Consider the following 20474-nt stretch of genomic DNA (forward strand, 5'->3'; position numbering starts at 1 on the left):
GAAGCATGGCCTCTGAAACTTCTAGCCTCTAGAACTGAGAAAGGAATTCCTGTTGTTTTAAGTCTCCTGGTTTGGGAAAGCTTGCTATGGCAGCCCTAGGAAACTAACACACCATATCCAAGATCATTCCCCCAGGCAGGAAGAGGTGAAGTGAGAGGAAGGGTTGTCAGGTTCAGACATCATAAGGGACAAAGAGATGTCTTGCAAAACAGAGGACACAAGTAGCTTTCAGCAGGCAAGTGTCTGCCATTGTCAACCTGGGTGTTAGATCATAACATGCTAGGGCACGTGACATGTAAACAGGAAAGGGTATCCTCTTAGGTGCTATTCCTCTGTCTAGCAATTAACTTACAAAGTTGAAGTATCCTGGGTGCATTTAGGGAATAAAAGACAAGAGAAAAATCTGATTTCACAAGGTGAGGGGACGGGGGCGCAAAAAGATTGTGTCAAATAACTTAAGAGGTTCTGAGTAGACTGAACCAGATAGGCGTGACAATAGCTGCTTAGGGGGAAAAAAAATAACAGCAACGATAATAATAATCTCATGCATTTGGTAGGACTTTACAGTTGACAAAGCACTTCCATTATGGTTTGAATGCTTGTGTCCCCTGCAAAATTCACATTGAAAGTTAATCCCCAGTGCAGCATATTAAGAGGGGAAACCTTGAGGAGATAGATGATTAGGTCATGAGGGCTCTGCCCTCATGTATGGGATTAGTACCTTATAAAAGGATCAGAGGGAAACTGGCTAGGTCTACTTTTACCCTAGGCATTTTGTCTACAAATGCCACAGCATTTGCCCATCTGGAGGATGCAGTCATAAGATACCCTCGGAAGAAGAGACCTGGCTCTTGCCAGACATCAACCTTCTGGTGCTTTGATTTTGGACTTTCTAGCCTCCAGAACTCTGAGTAAATACATTTCTGTTACTGATAAATTACCCAATCTGTGGTATTTTGTCAACAACAGGAAGAAATGGAAGCAATTGTGAATTTGTGATTTTATCTAATCTTCAGTCTAGTAAGAAAGGCCAGGTCTTTGAATCCCCATTTTCCTCGTGGGGAAAATGGCTCAGAGAGGTTGGAAACACTCAAGGTCACTTATCTGTACTAGCACCAGAACTTCAGCCTTTGACTGTCTGCCAATCATTTTTCACATAAGGTGTCAGAGCCACCTTGGGCTCAGCCCAGCTCCATGTCTGGGGAACAGTCACCTTCAGACGCTGTCAGCATCTCCTCCCTATACCCAGAAGATTCTATACAAAGCAGGGACTCAATGCACAGTCACAGGGGTGGGGTGATTAATTGAGGTTGGGGGAAGCAAGAGATCCCAGGCCTTGTGTTTTTCATGGACTCTCGGTTCTGTCTCTGCCAGTGTGCTGCAGAGCAGAGCTGACACTGGCATCACCTGCAGTGAGTCTTTGTGTCAGGAGGTAGTCATGGAAACTCACTCCCTTCCTAAGCTGATGAGTAGACAATTAGGTAGAATGGAGGAATCAAGTTAATTGCCTGTCATGCCCTCTCTGCTCTCTGTGTATTGATTCAAATTAAGCTTTTTCAGTTTTCTAATGTCAGCAGATACCAAACGATCGGAGCACATAGCTGGGAGTTAGGACATCCAGGAAACGACCAGTTCTGAGTGAATCTCTTAACCTTTCTGCCTCTCTGTTTCGTTCTGACCCAAGCATTCACAAAAACAAATCTCTTTTCTGACCTCCCTTGGTTTTGGACCCAAAGACTCTGAACCATTAATGTCAACCATCTCTGAGGCCGTGGGCATTCAACTGGCCTTTCCCTTTCTTTCAGAGAAAAGATAGAATTCAAATTTAATCCTGCATTTGTTAAAACCCAGTGTAGCTCAGAGAGAAGTAAACAAATCAGTAGTGGATGTTCTGCAGTGTGGGTTGTCCACGTCGGGGGCAGGCCAACAAGATGTGGAGATCTTTTGCAAAAGGTGGCATCATCAGCTCAGCCGCCATCTGAACAGACCTGCAGGAGATCCTCAGAAAGGAAGCCTCTTCCTGTTGCTCTCTAGCTGACACCAGGTACAAGAATGAGTGGGCAGACAGAATTTTCTTACCAAGAGACAGTATAAGCATTATTATAGATAATAACATTTTTAAAATGCTAGAATTAAAAGCATTCCCAAGTTACAGGTAACTAACTTACTAGAGGTATATCTATTTCCTTGTTATAAACTTCAGGGTTAGAGGAAGAAAGATGGAGTAAGGGAGGCCTTGGATTCCCTGTCAAGTTCTTGTGCACTTTAAAATTTTAACAGTATTGCAGCAGGAATCTGTCATGCCTGTATACTTCTTTTTCTTTTTTTTTTTAATTTATTTTTCAGTTGTAGTTGGACACAATACCTTTATTTATTTATTTTTATGTGGTGCTAAGGATGGAACCCAGGGCCTCGCATATGTTAGGCGAGTGCTCTACCGCTAAGCCACAACCCCAGCCCCACTAATAACTCTTAAAGGTAAATTTATCAAAGTTCAGGATGACAATATTTCATAAATTATCCATAAATTTTATCTTGAGTCTACAATCAATAAAAATAGCTTCTGTAGGTGAGATGGTAAATAGTTCCTTCTAAATGCAATTTTAAATGACATTTACAAATTATTTCTCTTATACTTTTTTATCTCAGTTGTTAGAGTGATGATGTTTAGGATCTGCACTAGGATCCTAAAGTCTGCTCTAGTATCATGACTTTGGACAGCCACCCTGCCCAGTACCCTGGGTTCTGAGGTCCTCTGGCAGTCTAGGTGACTTCCTAACACCCTTAGGCTTATTAATAAATGAGCAAACACAGGAGCAGGCAGTGAGCTCCTTGAGGACAGGAGCTGTGTTGGTCATTGATATTTGTTCAAAACCTGGGAGATGACTGTCACTTCACAAACACTCACTCCTTAGTAAGTCACAGGGTCTGAAATTATTGCATCTCTGTAAAGCAGCAGATGGAGGTGCCTTAGCTAGGAACCTTCTAGTGTTATGGAAAGTATGTCTAAAGCATGTTCAGAACCACCAAGTTCAACAGTGTCACTACAGTGGGAACTGTCATTCCTTTCATGGACATCCCTATCTTGAATGACTCTGGATGTTGACATGTTGAGATAGCCCAGAAAAGAAGGGAATAGAGTCAAAGAGCTTCTTAGAACTAAAATATAAAGATATAAGGATAGCGAGGTTGAAACAAAGCCCAGGTCCCAATGTGGGACAGTGTCTCTCCTTTGTAGTGAGGAATTCCCCTCATCAAACGTAGCCAATTAGAATCTACAGAGAGGTAGAAGCACTGGCCTTGCCTTTCAAATTTCAGGATACTGTAGAGGAAAAAAGCAACCAAGAGGGAAAAGTACACAGAAGTACAAGGTTATTTGAACTGACAGTTAATTAGAGGTCTGAAAGAAGAGAGATGGGCTATTCCGCAAGATGGTTTACTGGCTGAGATTTCAAGGACCCCTGGCAAGTTGAGAAGGATGAAATCTGTTCATTTTTCCTTCATTGCGATGAATCAGGCCTCCAATGACAACAGTGTGTCTGTGTAGAGTCATGCTTTATCAACTTCTATGAATTATCGCTCATCACTTAGGGGCTTTCAACCATTTAAAGATTGTCAGAAGGAAATCAGATGTTAGCTGGGGAGGTAGAACATTCTATTTTGGAGTAAGCAGTTGTTTACACCTGCCATGCAGGGGCACCCTAGTCCAGCAATCTTCCTTTTACCACATGCCAAGGACAATGCATGGTCTTTCTGAGCAGGCTCTGGTCAGGGGTCCAACAGCCTGGTGGTTGGAGGTGGATACAGGGAGTGCTGCCACCTCTTTTTCAGCAAGACAGGATCTTGAGGAAGGCTTTGCGGAACTCTGCATTGAAGGTGGTGTAGATCACAGGGTTAAGGGCGCTATTCATATAACCCAGCCATGTTGTGGCACTGTAGAGCTCTGGGGACACGTGGCAAGCTTGGCAGTGGGTATTGAGAACATGGGTCAAGAAGAAGGGCAGCCAGCAGACGATGAAGGCTCCTAAGATTGCAAAGAAAGAAAGAGTGGGTAAGGTTTTTGCTTACCCCTTTATTATAACATGAAAATGACTTCTGAGTATCTGCTTTATGAAGCTATTATACTAGAAGTTTTAGATAACCATCTGCAATTAGCCACTTGCCACTTTTCTTTCTTTCTTTCTTTCTTTTTTTTTTTTGTACTAGGGGTTGAACTTGGGGAGTATTCAGCCACTGAGCCACATCTCCAGCCCTATTTTGTGTTTTATTTAGAGACAGGGTCTCACTGAGTTGCTTAGAACCTCACTTTTGCTGAGGCTGGCTTTGAACTTGTGATCCTCCTGCCTCAGCCTTCCAAGACGCTGGGATTACAGGTGTGCACCACTGTGCCAGCTGTGCCACTTTTTAAGATGAGAAAACTGCTAATGCCTTTGATTCACCTCAAGCGTATGTTACTAAACCAATTTTTAGTTTAGTGGTTAGGTAATTCTGAACTAGTCTTTTCTCCTTCTCAATTCAATTCAGACATTTATTCAGTGTCTACATATGTGAGACATGATCTTAGGCTCTCATACAAAGACTAAAGATGTGGTTGTCACTGTTCCTGCTGTGGGGGAGATAACCTTGGGGAAGGTTCTAGTCAAGTCCTTCATTGGGTTTTGTCAGTACCTCTGAACAGGCTGAATTGCTTTCTTTAATCTACATGGCACTTGTGACTTAGCAATTTTTAACTTCATTATTTAAATAAAGTTTATACTTTTTCTACCATAAAATTAACCTTGATTATATACTTCATGGAAAACTTGGTAAATACAGAAAAATAGAAGAAAAATTACCACCTACCACTCAAAGATAATCACTTTTGACTTTTCTCTGAATTTCTTTTCAGTCTTTTTTCTTTGCATTAAAATAACCTAGATGTTATCTTACCATACAAATGACAAAGTGTTTTGCATCCCTATTTTTTAATTTAATATTTAAAAATAAGTAAGCATTTGTTAAATATCCAACATGTCTCAGATCCTTTTATTTCATTATTATTTGATTTATACATTATAATTCCACATGACAGCAAAATACAACTCAATTAGGTAGCTTGTTCAGCTTCATAAATTTCTTTTGAATTTCCACCAGTGTTAATATTTATACAAAAGTGTTTTTAATTGTATCATAACCATTTTATGAAATTATAATCATTGAATTTCCATTTTTTGTCAAATGTGGCTACTCTAGCACCTACCACCAACTCCAACTAACTAAACCTAACCCAATCTAATCTAGCCCAACCCAACACTCACCAACTTACACTTACCAAGTACAATGACTACCATCTGGGTTGCCTTCTTTTCTCGAAGTGGCACTGCCCGAGGTTGCAGGGGTCCTAGCTTCAGGGATGTTGATAACCTGCCATTACTGAGTTTTCTAACTTCTAAGCTGAGCTTGGGTGCCATAGTGGGGCTGAGGGAGTTCCGCGTCATCTCCTCCTTTTTCAACTCTCCTTCTTCTTGGAAGCCTGGTTGCCTCAAGGCAGTATCTTGGCAGATGCTATAGTAGCGCTTCAGCTCCGAGTGTGACTGGCCAGGAGAGAGGGGCTGCAGGTGTGAAAAGAGAGGGGTTTGAAATTTCTGAGAATATTACTTAGCTTCTGTATGTATGTTCCAGAAGGCGACAGAAAATGTGAAGAAGGAAGAAGAGGGCATCATTTATGAAAGTCACAGAAAGACTATCTGAGAGAGTGGGCAGGACCATGGCAAGTTAAGGGAAATGGAATTTGCTTTTGACTTTACAACTCAAAAGCCTCCTCCCACATATAGAACATTGGATGATCACAGCAATCCCTTGAGGAGGGTAGCAGAAGACTGTAGTCTGGCCCTTTTGAATAAGAATGAGCAGATAATACAGAGGAATACAGTAAGTGACCCCACTGGAATATAGGCAACAAAACATGGAATGTGGGAACTCTACAAGAGAAATGATTCCTTTTCTTCAATATTTTTGTAACAAGAACAATAACAACATTTAACCAATTGCAAATTATGGACCTTATTTGAATTATGATTCAAACAAACAAAAAATGTGTAAGACAATTGGGGAAATTTGAACTTTGACTGTACACTTAATGATATTAGAGAACTATTATTAATTTTTTTGGTGTCATGTGGTATTGGGATAATGTGCTTTGTAACTGAGTCCATATCCTTTAGAGGCTGTTACATAAATATTTTCAGTTAAAATAATGTATTTGAGATTTGAGATTTGCTTCACAATAGCCAGGGAGGGGTGCAAACGTAGGAGGCAGCACAGATTTGCAAGATTGACCACAAGCTGATAATTGCTGAAAGGTGGTTGATTGTGACTACAGAGTTTGTTATATTTGTCTTTCTACTTTTTTAATAAAATTTTCCATAATAGAAAGTTTAAAAAAATAAGAAAAGGAAAAAAACCCCAAGGATTTTCATCTCAGATTTCTCACTTAGTAGATATTCTTTAGTAAGTTAATTTGATATCTCTGAGCCTCATTTATAAAACCAAAAACAAACTGGGAAAAATGGGTTTGAGATGAGTGGCCTCTGAGAGTAGAAAACAGAATGTGATTTTTTTCCGGTATTTTGCCAGGGGGAGGTCAGTTTGAATATTGTGCTCAATATCATAACTTCTTTTTATGTTTGATGAATCAGACATTTGTGTCAACCCTGAATAGCAGGCAGGAGTACCCAACTCTCATTACCATAAAGCCAACTATTCACCACACATCCTCTCTCCAGTCCTTCCAGGCAGCTAGAGCTCTGGTACATGAACCAAACTGGGGCAATCATAGATTTCAGACCTGTGGCTTTGAACTGGAACTAGTGAAGCAGGGAGACTTCAGGATTCCACTAATAGTGGTGATATTCAATGTCCTATGTGTGAGGTCTTCTAACCAGATTATTCCTGATAATGAACAACATCTTTAGGAGCCCTTCTTCAGACATCTTACTGAGTCTCTGAGCTGCCTGACCAGTTTTCTGATACATTTCCTTTCTACATAAATGGTCAGTGTTGGTCCCCCTAATCCTTTGCTTTTCTCTACTTAGTTCAAGAAATCATACTCATAAACACTGAGTAAATGCAAGGGGGTCATCAAGGTGATCTAGTGTTTTAAAAACTGCTTAGCAAAAAGGAATTCTAGGAGAATATATACTTTTAAAGCTTTTGGCTTTAAGCTGGGAGGGATGGCACATGCCTATAATCCCAGTGACCTGAGATATTAAGGGCAGGAGAAATGCAAGTTCAAAGTCACTCTGGGGAAGTTAGGAAGACTGTCTTAAAATAAAAATGAAAGGCTTGAGAATGTAGTTCAGTGGTAAGGTTACCCTGGGTTCAATCCCCAGTATTGCCCCCCAAAACACAAAATAAAACAAAACCCTAAAACCAACCCTACCCCTGCAAAACAAAAAACAAAAAATAAAAAATTTATGTTTTTCATGTTGATGGAATTTCCTAATTAATATGAGCATATTATATTTTGATAATTTATAATCAAGATTACACTTATGATAAAGCTGGCATGTATTGATCTTTTATAATAGCAACATTTAACTTCTAATGTAGTGTTCTTTTTTGACTACTGAGTCACATCCCCAGCCCTATTTTGTATTTTTTTTAGAGACAGGGTCTCACTGAGTTGCTTACTGCCTTGCTTTTGCTGAGGCTGGCTTTGAACTTGAAATCCTCCTGCCTCAGCCTCCTGAGCTGCTGGGATTATAGGTATGTGCCACTGCTCCCAGCTAATGCATTGTTCTTGATACCAGGGGTATGGCATCAAAATCTTGGAAATACCTATGAAATCTAAAACTGGAGAACATTGGAAAAAAGTGATTCTTCCAAGATATTATGTTGGTGAGTGTATTTTTCAGCTCTCTCTGCAAATCCTTTTTACTACCTCCCTGATCTGAGGAAAACACTGGATTCCTGTGTATGGCTGGCAGAGATCTCCAATTCCAGATGGCAGGACAGAGCCTAATTCTTCACACTTCTGGCAATGAAGCTGCTCCGCTTTTCAATCTCACCTTTGTATCAACACATCTCCTTTGGCCTTGGAGGCTCCTCAGACCTTGGATTTACAATGGGCAACTTTAAGCTGCTTAACTATTTTTCAGGATTTACAACAAAAGAGTCTCTAATTGCTACATCAGACCTGTGTAAAAAGTGGTTAATTAACTATAAAGAGACTGGACAAGATTCAAAGCTTTTTGGATTTCTGACATTTTATCCCTAATGTGGAGTTCAGGGAGAGGAATACTGAATTATATTGAACACCTCCAGGCTCCATTCTGATTCTGGGAGATAGGGAGGCAGGCTGGCTTGAATTAGAAGGAGAACACTCAGGTGACCATAAAATTTTCTTGGTCTTCTTCATGTTCAGTGGCAAATATGGCACTTGAAAGTCTCCTCTCCCTGCTTTCTTTGGATCTGTTCACATGTGTTTCATTGACATCCTGTTTGCTTTAATGCAAGTGGCTGTGGCATCTTCAAACCACATCTAAGAGTCATTGGCTTCAGTCATTGGGATCTAGTCCAACAGTCACATGCTTTCTGAATATTATTTGGTGAATCCCTTTCTGAAGCTTAAATCATGACTCTCAGATTTTGTCAGGTAGTGCAAATATATGTGTGGAATCAGGACTAGATTACATGTTGAAATGGGAATGGAATCAAGACAAATCAGCATCTCATTCTTTTCCTATGATACACATCATGGCCTACTTACCATTTTTCCTGTGGTATCTGATGGAAACCTGGACCTTATTGAAAACTGCCGAGTAGGGTGTAGCTGCAGACAGGAAGACTAGGGTAAGTTGAAGGAGAGGCAGTCAGTTCTGGGCTGAGCTCTGCATAGTTGAGCCCTGTCATATGTAATCATGCAGCCCGACATTGCTTTCAATGCAACATATTCATATCCTTGGGACTTCAACTTTGAGAGTCAGACTTTCACTTAGGTCATCAGAAATTGATCTAGACATCCAAATTGGTTCTGCCTTTAAGGTTAATCTCAGTTCTACTGTGTCTAAGAAGTTTTTTTTTCCTGAGAATTTTTGTCTTTCTCTTTTCATAACCTCCACAGCATTTTATACCTGGATGCTTAATTGGCTGCACCTCACATTTGGCAAACATCCCGCTCAGTTCTGAGCTGTTCATTGGTTTTAGGTGGAAGTGAGCTTTATTTGTTAGATCCAAAGTTCCATGAAGACAGAGGCCATATAACATTCCCATGATCCCTTCCCTAGTAGATTATAAGCAATTGGCATTAGTTCATTCATTCAGTGAGTAACTTGTGCTAAGCTACCATGTGCCAGGCACTGGAATTAGCAGAATTTAAAATCCATACAATTGCAAGATCAACCTTTCTTTAGAGCCTAGAAAGACCCAAATCATTCCACCAATTAGTCAGTGCCTTAGGCAGATCAGGAAGGAAAAAAGGTTTCAAGAGACCCCAGTGATTCTTAGATTGAGTGGTTTAGACAAAAAGTTGGTTCTGGGAACCCACCAGCAGTGCATTGTACAAGTGCCACACTAAACTCTGAAACCCTACTCTATCCCAGCCCTGCAAAATAAAACAACAAGATAAAATATTAAATAAATCCTTAATCCTTATTGGACATCTGAACTGCTGGCCCTTTAGAGGAAACAAAAGGCTCTGAAGGGAAGCAGAAGGAGCCAGAAACTCTCCTATTATCTTGCTAAGAAAATGAGTTCTAGCAGAGCCTGTTAATGCACGCTTGAGATTGAATTTGCTACCTTCAAAGCATAGATAATACCAATGGGTTGGAAGGTGGTACCAGATCTCTGTCTCCCATGTAGCAGGACAGGCTGGAAGCCCGGGATTGGTGTTGCCACCCTCTGCCCCCTCCAGGGTGCTCACTTGTCGAGGGAAGCCGGGCCTGACACTGATGCACTGACTGTTCTGTCGAGTGAGGATCCGTTTCCGTCTCCTTTGTCTCAGCACCACATAGATCCTGGCATAGACGAGGACAGTCACCCCAAAGGGCACATAGAAGGACACCACTGAAGAGTAGATAACGAAATCAGGGTTGGAGATGGAGCAGACGCTGGGGTCCCCTGTGGGTGAGAGAAGGGGGAAAGCTAACAGTTGGCATGGAGCTTGGACCCAGGTGACCCGCACTGCTTCCACCTTCTAATGGAGGGTGGGGACAGGCAGTCTCAGACAACTATGTTGTCAGCTCCTTGAGGCTAAGAGGTCTAATCGATCTTTGAGTGTCTTACAGTTCACTTAAAAAGAAAATTCAGCCACAATTATATGCCAGGCACCACTCTGCACTGGGGCTGCAAAGATGAATTGACACTGTGTCTGCCCTTGAAGAAGGTAATGCGAAGATAGACAAATGATTCCTTCCTGGTGGTGTGGTGTCACATAGAAATCCAGCCTGGGAGTCTGGGGGTAGGGTGCAGAGCAGGAGGGCAGAGACTCTAGGAGGGGTGTGACCCCCAGCAAAGGGCCTCCTGATGTAGAAGCAGGAATGGGCTGCTGAAATTGGTGGAAGGAAGCAGCTTCTTTTGAATTCAGGATGTGGGGCAGGTGGTGGCTGAATGTAAGACAAGCATTTGCTTTTTTAGGGCATCCTAGCACTGGGCAGGGTGGGATAGGAAGAGAACTGGAAGTATATTGTCACAGTGGAGAATGCAAATTCAGAAGAGTCCTTGTCCCTGCCTTATGTCCAAAGTGTCCCTGCCACTCTCTTTAGGAGGTCCCTCTAGCTTGCCTTCTTCCCTAGCAGATGTTGAGGTTCCTACAATACCCAGGTTAGGGCCTGAAATGGGCTCCACCTTGAAAGGGTAGCCTGACTAATTTCTGCCAGGTGATGTGCCAAGAGCCTTGAACACATTATCTGAACTAATCATTATGGCAATATTATATGAGGGAGGTTCCATTACTCTCTCTGCTCCTATGGTTAGACTAAGGCTCAGATGGGTTCATTAAGTGGCTTAAGGCGACACAGCCTAAAAGATGCGTTTCTCTAGCCAGTCTGACTGCAAACCCCGTGTACTTTCTGTAATTTTGGCATTCTACCTCCCTTTACCATTGTGACATGGCTCATTTATTTGCTTTGTCCAGAACTGTTTTCGATAACTATTGGCACACTTGGCCCAATCTTCATAAAGGGTTGGGAATTCCCCGACCCAAATGTGGCTTTGGGAGATACAGCCTCTGATGTGTGCTGGGAGAAAGAAACTGACAGACACATGGGGGCCTTCATTCTGCTTCTTGGTCTTCTGAGGTAGATAAAGGCTAGATGACCTAGGTGTGAGACCTATGTCTGCCATACAGTAACTGTGTGACCTTGGGTATATTACCTAACTACACCAAGTCTCACTTTCACTATCCATAAAAAAGGATAAAAATATTTCCTGTATAGTGATTGTGACAATTAATGAGAATAAATGGCAGTGATTATTATCTTTTACTCTATAGTTTACCTACCTGAGCTTTGTGAACTTGAGAGGGAAGGTATCAGTTGGAGTGGCAATATGAAGAGAGACTTAGAGTGGACAATATTTGCAGGGAAAGGAAGGGAGCAATAGCTAAGAATTAAAATGACAAGCGGGAGTGTGCTCAGTGGTCAGTGAGGCATTTTAATGACAACAACACTGCCACCAGACTCTTTATTCTCCTGTGAAGAAGGTAAAGACCTTATCATCTTAACCAAAGCATTTCAGCATCCCTTAGGAAATGACTCTTATGTCCCTAGGCAGTGGTCACCAAACTGGCATCTTTTGCTATTATTCAGGGTCTGATGAGGTTGGAGGAGGGATGGGGTGTCAGTTGGTGGTCTTTCTGAATCTCTAGGGAGCCATGTAAGCAGTGAACATCTCTTCCGTGAAATCAGCTCCCCGCTGTCAGCAGCTGACCATGATTGAAATGTGTCCTATAATGAGGAGTCTTAGCTGTTTTTTTTTGCCTGCGAGAAGCAGCCAGGCAGGTGGCAGGGCTACTTTTCCATGATTCATTTTGCTGCCATCCTTGGTGAGCCTATTTGTACCTCCACTTTATCCTCTACTGTTCTCTGCCTTCGTCTGGGTCCTGGGAACCCAACTTCTAAATTTTATAGATGAACTACAAACTACTACTTTTAAAAATCCAGGGTCAGGATAGGTGGGTATAGGATGCTTCTATTTATGTAATAATGGACACACACACACACACACACACACACACACAAACACACACACTCGTGAGTGTGCTTGTTTCAAGCCTGATCTTTCAAGATTATTAGTGTTTACTTCTAGGGAGGGGGCTGAGGGAGCAAGCAATCTGGGGCAGGAGGGAGACCTACATAAACTTACGTATTATGTCGTTACACCTTATGAATGTTTTATCATGTGCAAGCGTTTATTTTCCTGTTAAAATATTGAAAGTGTGTGTACGAGAGAGAAAGTGAAGAGAGGGCACATAGCTTCTTCAGGGTGGCTGATCAATGCAGACCCTCTTAGACAACCACTGAACTGGCACTGCCAGCTCTTCCTTCCTTCCCCTGGTTAAGTAAACCACTGCCCACCCTTTGATCAAGTTTTGCAGCCTCTCCTGGAATTTTCCCATGCTGTGTGGTCTTGGGGCTGCACAGAAAGCCCCTGAAGTCAGGGGCCATGAATGGGGCTCCACACCAGCCTCCAGCAGGCCTGGCCTGGGTATGGATCCTGTCGGCAGGGCAGTGAGAGGCAGAACACAACAGCGATTCTGAAAGCTTCTCTGTTGAGTCCTGAAGAGGTGGTCTGGGCAGGGAACCCCCCAGGAAGCCGAGGCTCCCCAGGAGATGAAAGCCAAACAATGCCATGCAGGCAGTTATTGAACAACTGCACAAAGATGAATAAATGAGCAAAACGTATAAACAAGCATTTTATATCAGCCATAAGCACTCATTGGCTGGAGGATAAGGGGGAAGGCCAGGGAGGTGTGAAGGATCTCCAATCTCAACTAAGCTCAACATTTAAGGAAGAAAGGATGATGGTGAAGAGTCATCTATTTACTTAACAAACTTTTATAGAGCAATTACTATGCATGAAGGTCTGTTCTATCTTATAAAAACACTAGAAAACTCTACTAAGGGATCTAAGAGGATTTTGTGGACCAGCCTGCGAACTTGAGAGCCCCACAGAGATGTGAATAGCAAGGCCAAAAGAAGATTGATGAACCCTTGTAATCCCAGAGACTGGAGGTCGAGGTGAGAGGCAAGTTTGAGGTCAGCCTGGGAAATTTAGGGAGACTATCCCTGTCTCAAAATAAGCACTAGCTGACTTATAATAAAAAGGGCTGGGGATGCATCTCAGTGGCAGAGGGCCCCTGGATTCAATCCTCAGTACCAGAACAAAAAACAAAAAAAAAGATTCATGAACTTAAACTCATTGCAGGATTTGACCTTAACTTGATTCCAAAGACAGGAGATGCTGATGAATCTGATTTTAGGATGAGCCATTATTCTTTTAACTGTATGCTTCTATTCTTCTTTTAACTTCTGAGCAACCAAGCTCGCCCCCATCCCTAGGGTTTCAGTGTTCTGAAAGTCAGGTGAGATGTTCTATTGCCAAAATCAAATAAATAGCATTTCTTTTTGAAAGGAAAATCAAGCCAGGTGATAGGATTTTCTTAACTTTAAGTTTTTCCTTCCTTGAAGTTTTCTTAAACCCTTGTCACCATCTATTGCTTATTCATTCTAGAATTCTTTTTTTTTTCTAACACAATAGCCATCTGATTTAGCAGAAATTTGAATGCTAGTTATTTTTCTTATCTGTGAAATGAAAGGATTGAGCTACTCCTTCAGAGATCTTTCAGGCTGCTTCTAGCACCGACACACTATGCTCTGCAGTTGTGAGGGCTGTTGATGTGATGTTTCAGTAGACTGCTGGGCCTCTGCTGGGAGATGGGGCAACACTGGTCAGCCAGGCCCCACAGCTGTGGAAGTCTGTGAGCCCAGATCCCACCTCCCAGTGCTGTTTCCTCAGAGCATAAAAGCAGCTGCGAGTTGGAAAAGATTGAAGTTCAAATTTTCTCTATTTTGTGTTCTCTAACAATTTACAACAGCATGGGGCAGCCCCATGTCCTTAAAAGGAGAGGTCTGCCAGATATATTTTTGTATGTGTCTGGCACTTCTTAGTGAAAGTCCAGCTACTTCCATGATTAGATGTTATTGGCAGCATCCTGCCCTTTCCCCCTCTACTTTTCACAGAGGAAATAGAAAGAATGGTTGAGAGAAGTCATTTATCTTGGACTTTCTTTTGAATGAACTTGGGAACTTCCTTGTTGCCAGAAGAATCAACATCTATCAAGATAATGAAGTTTTGCTATAAAAGTCAGATAGAGGCAGGGAAGAATGGCTGGGATTCTCTGCTTTGGATTTTGCTCACTAATTCTCTGAACTGTGTTCTAAGAAGAACAACCGGTCTCCCCTACAAATGCCTGCAGAATTATCACTGTTTAGATCTTCCTTGAAGCAAATATGTCATTAAATTTTGAGGCATAGAAGTTGGCTACAGTGATGCATGCCAAAGGGTCCAGAGGCTGAGGCAGGAGGATGGCATGTTTGAGGCCAGTCTCAGCAACTTAGAGAGACTCTTGGCAATTTAGAAAGATATTATCTCAAAATAAAAATAAAAGGACTGGGAATGTAGCTCAGAGGGAAAGAGCCCCTGGGTTCCATCTCTAATATCAAAAGAAAAACTTTTTTTTTGAAGAAAATAAAAAGAACTTTTTTTTAAGAAGAAAACTTTTAAAATAAATAATAACAACAACACCAGCTATTATCTATTAGGCTCTTACAATGCACCTGGCATTTTGACAATATGTGAATAATTGGAGGGCTTACTGCAGTGTCATTAATAGACTTAGAGAGAAATCTGGAGAGAAGCAAGAGCAACCAGAGTACATGTGCTTAGTCACAGGCCTTTTTTGCCTTCTCCATTCTAAATTTGAAAATCCTTTTGCAAAGATTTTACTGAGTTTTCTTTTTGGAACAATAATGATCTCACTGGACAACAACTCTGCAATTAGCTCATCATTCTTCACTTAGATGCTGACATGAACTGGGATATGTGTCTAAGGTCAGAATCTGAGATGTTTTTATCTGTCCCCAGGGTGTGTGTGTCTATGAGAGTAGATGTCCCCCACCAGCCTCTGCACAAGTAAGGGTAAGTCGAGTTGCTTGTGGGTAGACTCTGGATAGACTCTGCAGGGGATTTGCAGCAGGTCCACAGGTATGCAGTCCCTTGGTCTAGAAATGGTAGTGAGCTCCCCACAGTAAAAATTTCCACTTAGAATGCATTTGTGCATAGGAACAAGGTTATAGAAGGTGACTTGGTTATATGACTAACCCATAAAGCAGTCTTAACACTCACCAAATAGGGTATTTTAGTGGGGTCAGTTTCTTCTTCTCCTTCTTCCTCATCTTCCTTCCCCTTCTCCTTTTCCTCCTCCTTCCTCATGACACTGGGAATGGAAAGAGTGCTCTACTTCTGAGCCATATCCCTACTCGTTTTTTTTTTAATTATTTTTTATTTTGAAACAGTGTCTTGCTAGATAGCTGAGGCTGGCCTTGAACCTATGATCCTTCTGTTTCAGTCTCCTGAGTCACTGGGATTACAGGTGTGCACCAGCACATCCAACTGGGGCCAACTTCTTTAGCAGCATAGGCGTGCTGTTTTCCAGTGATTATGCAATATGCACATGTCTTGTGTTTATACAACCAGAGATATGAAAAATTGTGCTCTACATATGTGTAATAAGAAATGTAATGCATTCTTCTGTTATTTATTTTTTAAAAAATAATAAAAAACATCAAAATAGCAAATGATAACAATCATATTTTGTGAATATTCTGGGTTACCTAGGGAAATATTTTTTGGTTACTTGGCCACTTAACCTTTAAGTGACAGTGAAAAAAGATTTTGAGTAGGTGGTATATGCTTGGCATGTCTACGGATGTTATCTCAATTTAATCCTTTTTTTTAATCCCAAAATGTCTCTATGAAGGAGGTATGGTGAAGTTATAATGTATGTAAGGTTAGATTCTAAGGTCAATGAATGAAGTAAAAATTATATAGACTTGAAATTTGCTTTGAAAAATCCCCTAAATCACATATAAAGATATGCATGATTTTATTATAACCCTGAACAGTAATAAGTAAAGATGAATGCTACATATATTAATATGTCATATGTTATAGAGCTCATATGGAGCATATAATTTTAGAGATGAAGTCACTGGACTTATTTGTAGGGGACCAAATGTAAAAATAAATTTTGAAAACTTTCTGACGAAATATACAGACTGAATCTATTATATTTGAATTTACTCAAGTTTATACTCCACCGTATTATTATCCCAAAATTACCAATAAGGAAACTGAACTCAGGAAAGTAGCTTGTTTAAGGAGACATAGCTGATAAAAAGAACTGGAGATTGAACCTAGACTTTTCTGACTCCAGAACCTATTTTCCTAATATGTTCTGACCGCTAAATCATTGTCCAGGAAATGACATTTGAAAAATTATTTTTACTTTAGGATTTGCCTGTACTTGGATGTACTATGTTACTTATAATATCTGCATACACATAAGCACCTGGCTATGTGACTAGTACATCTACACTAGAAATTCACCAATCTGGAACATAGTAGGAATTGAATGAATCAATCCAGATTGACAAAATAAGAAATCCAGATGAACACAAGAACTCCACTAATTCAGTTATCTCTTAACAACTTATATTGTCATAGCTTTCATTCATCATATGAATTTCCTGAGGCTGAGATGGACATGGGTCAGACAAAAAAGACACTGATTCATAGGAGGTATCAATTTGGAATGGTGTCATATGCTTAAAATCTCAAACATCTCACATATACACATTATGCATCCAATCCATCCATTCATGCATCTACTCATCCATCCATCCATCCATCCATCCATCCATCCATCCATCCATCCAGTAGAAGATATATCATGTGCCAACTATCATAGCCACACTTTTTGTATATTAAAAAAATACTTCAGTAATTTTGGAATCTATACTAGTTACCAAGTGTCAGAAATGGTTAAAAGAAACATATACTATACCCCAGGACTTTTATGATGTTAACTTATATCATACATCTGTTATGAATTGTCATCTTTAGGCGAACCTCACCTAAATTGTTAACATAGATTAGTTGTTTTTACTGCTATATATCTTCAAATGAGTATAATGATATGTCTTTCAAAATTATTTTTCTTTTCAAAGACTTTTTCATTAATCAGGGTAAAACTTTACCCTTATGCCAATGATTGATGAGGTTTGGCTTTGTATTTATTTTATTTATGCCCAACAAAGGCCCAAGCTTTGCAGTCTATAGCATACTCAATTGATTCCAAAGTACACTGACCAGGGATCAGAAATGTCAGGGTTGGCTACCATTCAAAGTCACTCAGGTGTGCTGAATTTCAGGCACTGGATGTGAAATCATCAATCTCACCTGTGGTATTGAAGCCAAAGAGGAGAGGACAGGACACGGCAAAGGCCAGTACCCACACAGCTGTAATCATGAGAGCCACACGTCGGCAGGAGCTCTGCCCGGTGCCATGTTGATAGTGAACTGGCATGACCACCGCAGTATACCTGCAAAAGGGAAGGGAGAGAGGGTAGGCATGTTGAGACAGGAAGGGGAAGTGTTGCCGAGAAGACAAATTCAAAGAGGTTACTAGAGAAAGAATTAGATTGATACATATGGCAGGAGAAGAACGTTTTAATTGGAAAAGTTAGAAAAGTGTTTGGATGAAAAGTGTAGAAAGGTCAAGGTAAGAGAGATGAAGAACATTCTTTTGGAGAAGATGAGCAAAGCAAGGGAATGAGAATGAAAGTGTTAATGCAGCTACATGGAGCAGCTGGGGAGCTTCTGGTCAATGCCCAGCATAACCAGCCTGGCAGCCACATGCCCTTCGCTCTGAAAGCTTAGGGTGCTGCTCTGGGGGCCTTTCCTTCTTCCCACACTTCTTTGGACTATGCCCAAAGAAGATGTTTATCCTTGCTCCTGTCCTAATATGAATTTTAACCCCCAGATTGAATAACTTTCCAATAATAGAGTTTTGAGAATAGAGTTGAGTTATATCCAATGAAGGCTAAATTTAAAATTCAGTTTTTATACTTTTACATGGTCAGAGCCTAATTCTTTACTCTAGTTAGAAATTGTATTTTCTGAGGCAACTCCTCATACATATTTACAGCTGCTTGTTGGACTTGCCTGAATGACTATTCTCTAGTCATTGCAAACTCTAGGTGTCTGAAACATCTCCCCAGCGCCCCACACCCCTTACTCTAGTTCCATGTTCTGCCTTCCTCAAGGAATCTCTACTCAATACTTAGGCCCTTTAACTTTCCATTGATCTCTCCATATTCTTTCCCCATTCATTCACTTACCTTTCATTCAATCTTATTGAATTTCTACCACATACCAGACCTTATTCTGGAAATATAGAACTATGCGAAAGGAACATTGTCCCTGTCCTCATTGAGCCTAGAGTCAAGCAGAGCCAATGAAACATAAAAAGCAAAGAAATATAAAATGAAAAGTACCATGAAGGAAGCTGGTTGCCACATTAGAGAACAATGGAGGAGGTAAAGAAGGGGCAAACCAACAACAACTGAGCAAAGAAAAGAGGAAGCTGTCTATTTACTGAGGGCGGGGGGAAAATATTCCAGTAGTAAATGAACACACTGTCATTGGCTACTTTTATACCCACAGGTCAAAGTTAATCTCCTTCAACATGACTTCATTTTTTTGCCAACCTAACCCCCATTGGTTCCTGACATGTGCTCATGCTCCAGACAAACAGGCCTCGTGATGGGCACTCAACAATTGTTGGAGACTGGTGTCTTTGTTCCATCCATTATCCTTTCTCCCTCCCTCCAAAACTCAATCTTGCTCATCTCAGATGAGCTCTCCAGCAATCTTCCCTGGCCTTTTTACCTTATAAAGACCTCTCCCTCTGAACTCATACTACTCCTATGCCAATCAGTTACATTGCCCTCTTGCTTGCAGGTCTTGATTCCCCCATGTGATTGAAGTCACTCAATGGCTCAAATCATTATATAGTCTTGGTATTCCCCATAGGTCATTGCACAAAGGAAATAGTAAGTAGCTGTTGAATAATTGCCTCATGGGCCATGAGAACAGTTCTAATCCTAGCAAAGTTCAAGGGATCTAAGATATGTCTGGTCCTAGCCATGGATCAACATTTTTTGTCTTCTTTATTTTCAGGGAACTTGGGGGCCAGATTTGAAGCTGTAGCCCCCTTAACCCTTGTTGGGCACCTCAAGGCTTGGGACTGAGGGAGGGAAGGACAGATGTTGGTCTGATGGGTATTGAGCAATGCTCTCTGATATTTCTCCTGTTTGTCCAGCTCCTGTGCTCCAGTGCTGCTGGAATCTCTCTCTTATGCATCTAATTTTAGAATGTTAACATTTGAATTCCTAAAAGAACAGCTCAAAAACAGACAGTGTGAGTTCTGAGATGAAGGCAAACTCTGCAAGAGTTGTCTTTGGCAGTGTTAGCTTTTTTATTGATGTGATAAAGTACCTGAGAAAATCAACTTAAAGGAACAAAAATTTATTTTGGCTCATGGTTTCAGTCCATGGTTGTCTGGCTCCAAGGCAAAAATATTATTGCAGAAGAGAATGGCAGAGGAAAGTAGGGAACAGTTCAGGGACAAAATATACCCTTCTATATCAAGCCCCCAGTGTTCTACTTCCTTCAACTGGGCCCCGTCTCTTAATAGCCCTTCAGCTATGAAGACACCAATGGATGTCTTCATGATCCAAGTTGTTTCCCAGAAGTGCCACCAATGAACACTACTGCATCGGGGGACCAAGACTTGAACTCATGAACCTTTGGGGCACATTGCAGATCCAAACCATAAGAGGCACCAAAGTGCATGACAAAGGCGGGTTCTTTCTGAAGAGGGAGAAATAGGGTCTTTATTAAATAAGGTCAAATTGAGATCCCAGCACTAACCCCCCAGGGAGGTCATGACAATCCAGTTCCCTTCTTCTGAAGCACACACGTCCTCCCTTAAATTCCTGCCTTGTATGTGCAGGAGCTGGCAAGTAGCAACATGTTTCTCAAGGCCTCCCACTCTCCTAAGGACTTTAAACTGCTGGAGTTTCAAGTCAAATATAGCTACCAAGGCCTTGCCCTTAGTGGTGACCCTGAGGCATCTGCTATCATGGCCAAACAGCTAGTTGAAGGCAGTGGAAGGAAAGCTGGGACCCACTTCCTCTGATCCAGACCTGCAGTTAGGCAAAGTCTCTCCATTTCTTTCACATCACATAGTGAACCTGACCATCCTGTGCATTCAGATGTGCTAGTAATGGCTAACAGCTGGTTCTCCAGGTAAAAAGGTCCCTGCTTTGTAACACTTGCATTTTCTATGATGTAGGTGTATCTACTATTGC

The 20474-nt window shown here is 41.3% G+C and overlaps 1 protein-coding gene across 2 annotated transcripts in view; it reads right to left on the bottom strand.

Annotated features, from left to right (window-relative positions):
* Positions 1–3827: 3827 nt before the first annotated feature.
* Positions 3828–20474, bottom strand: part of Drd3 (dopamine receptor D3) — a 35763-nt gene continuing 19116 nt past the window's right edge. Inside the window, exons 3-7 of one of the 2 annotated variants that reach the window (XM_026396027.2) lie at positions 17500–17642; positions 9902–10098; positions 5459–5591; positions 5312–5359; positions 3828–4024 (exon numbers count right to left, since the gene is read on the bottom strand). In XM_026396027.2, the coding sequence (XP_026251812.1) occupies positions 3828–4024; positions 5312–5359; positions 5459–5591; positions 9902–10098; positions 17500–17642 (718 nt within the window). Of the gene's footprint in view, positions 4025–5311; positions 5592–9901; positions 10099–17499; positions 17643–20474 lie in introns of both variants that reach the window. The other variant, XM_026396019.2, reaches the window with a different exon arrangement.

The sequence above is a fragment of the Urocitellus parryii genome, chromosome 2 (genome assembly GCF_045843805.1).
Source record: "Urocitellus parryii isolate mUroPar1 chromosome 2, mUroPar1.hap1, whole genome shotgun sequence".
Taxonomy (NCBI): Eukaryota; Metazoa; Chordata; class Mammalia; order Rodentia; family Sciuridae; genus Urocitellus; species Urocitellus parryii.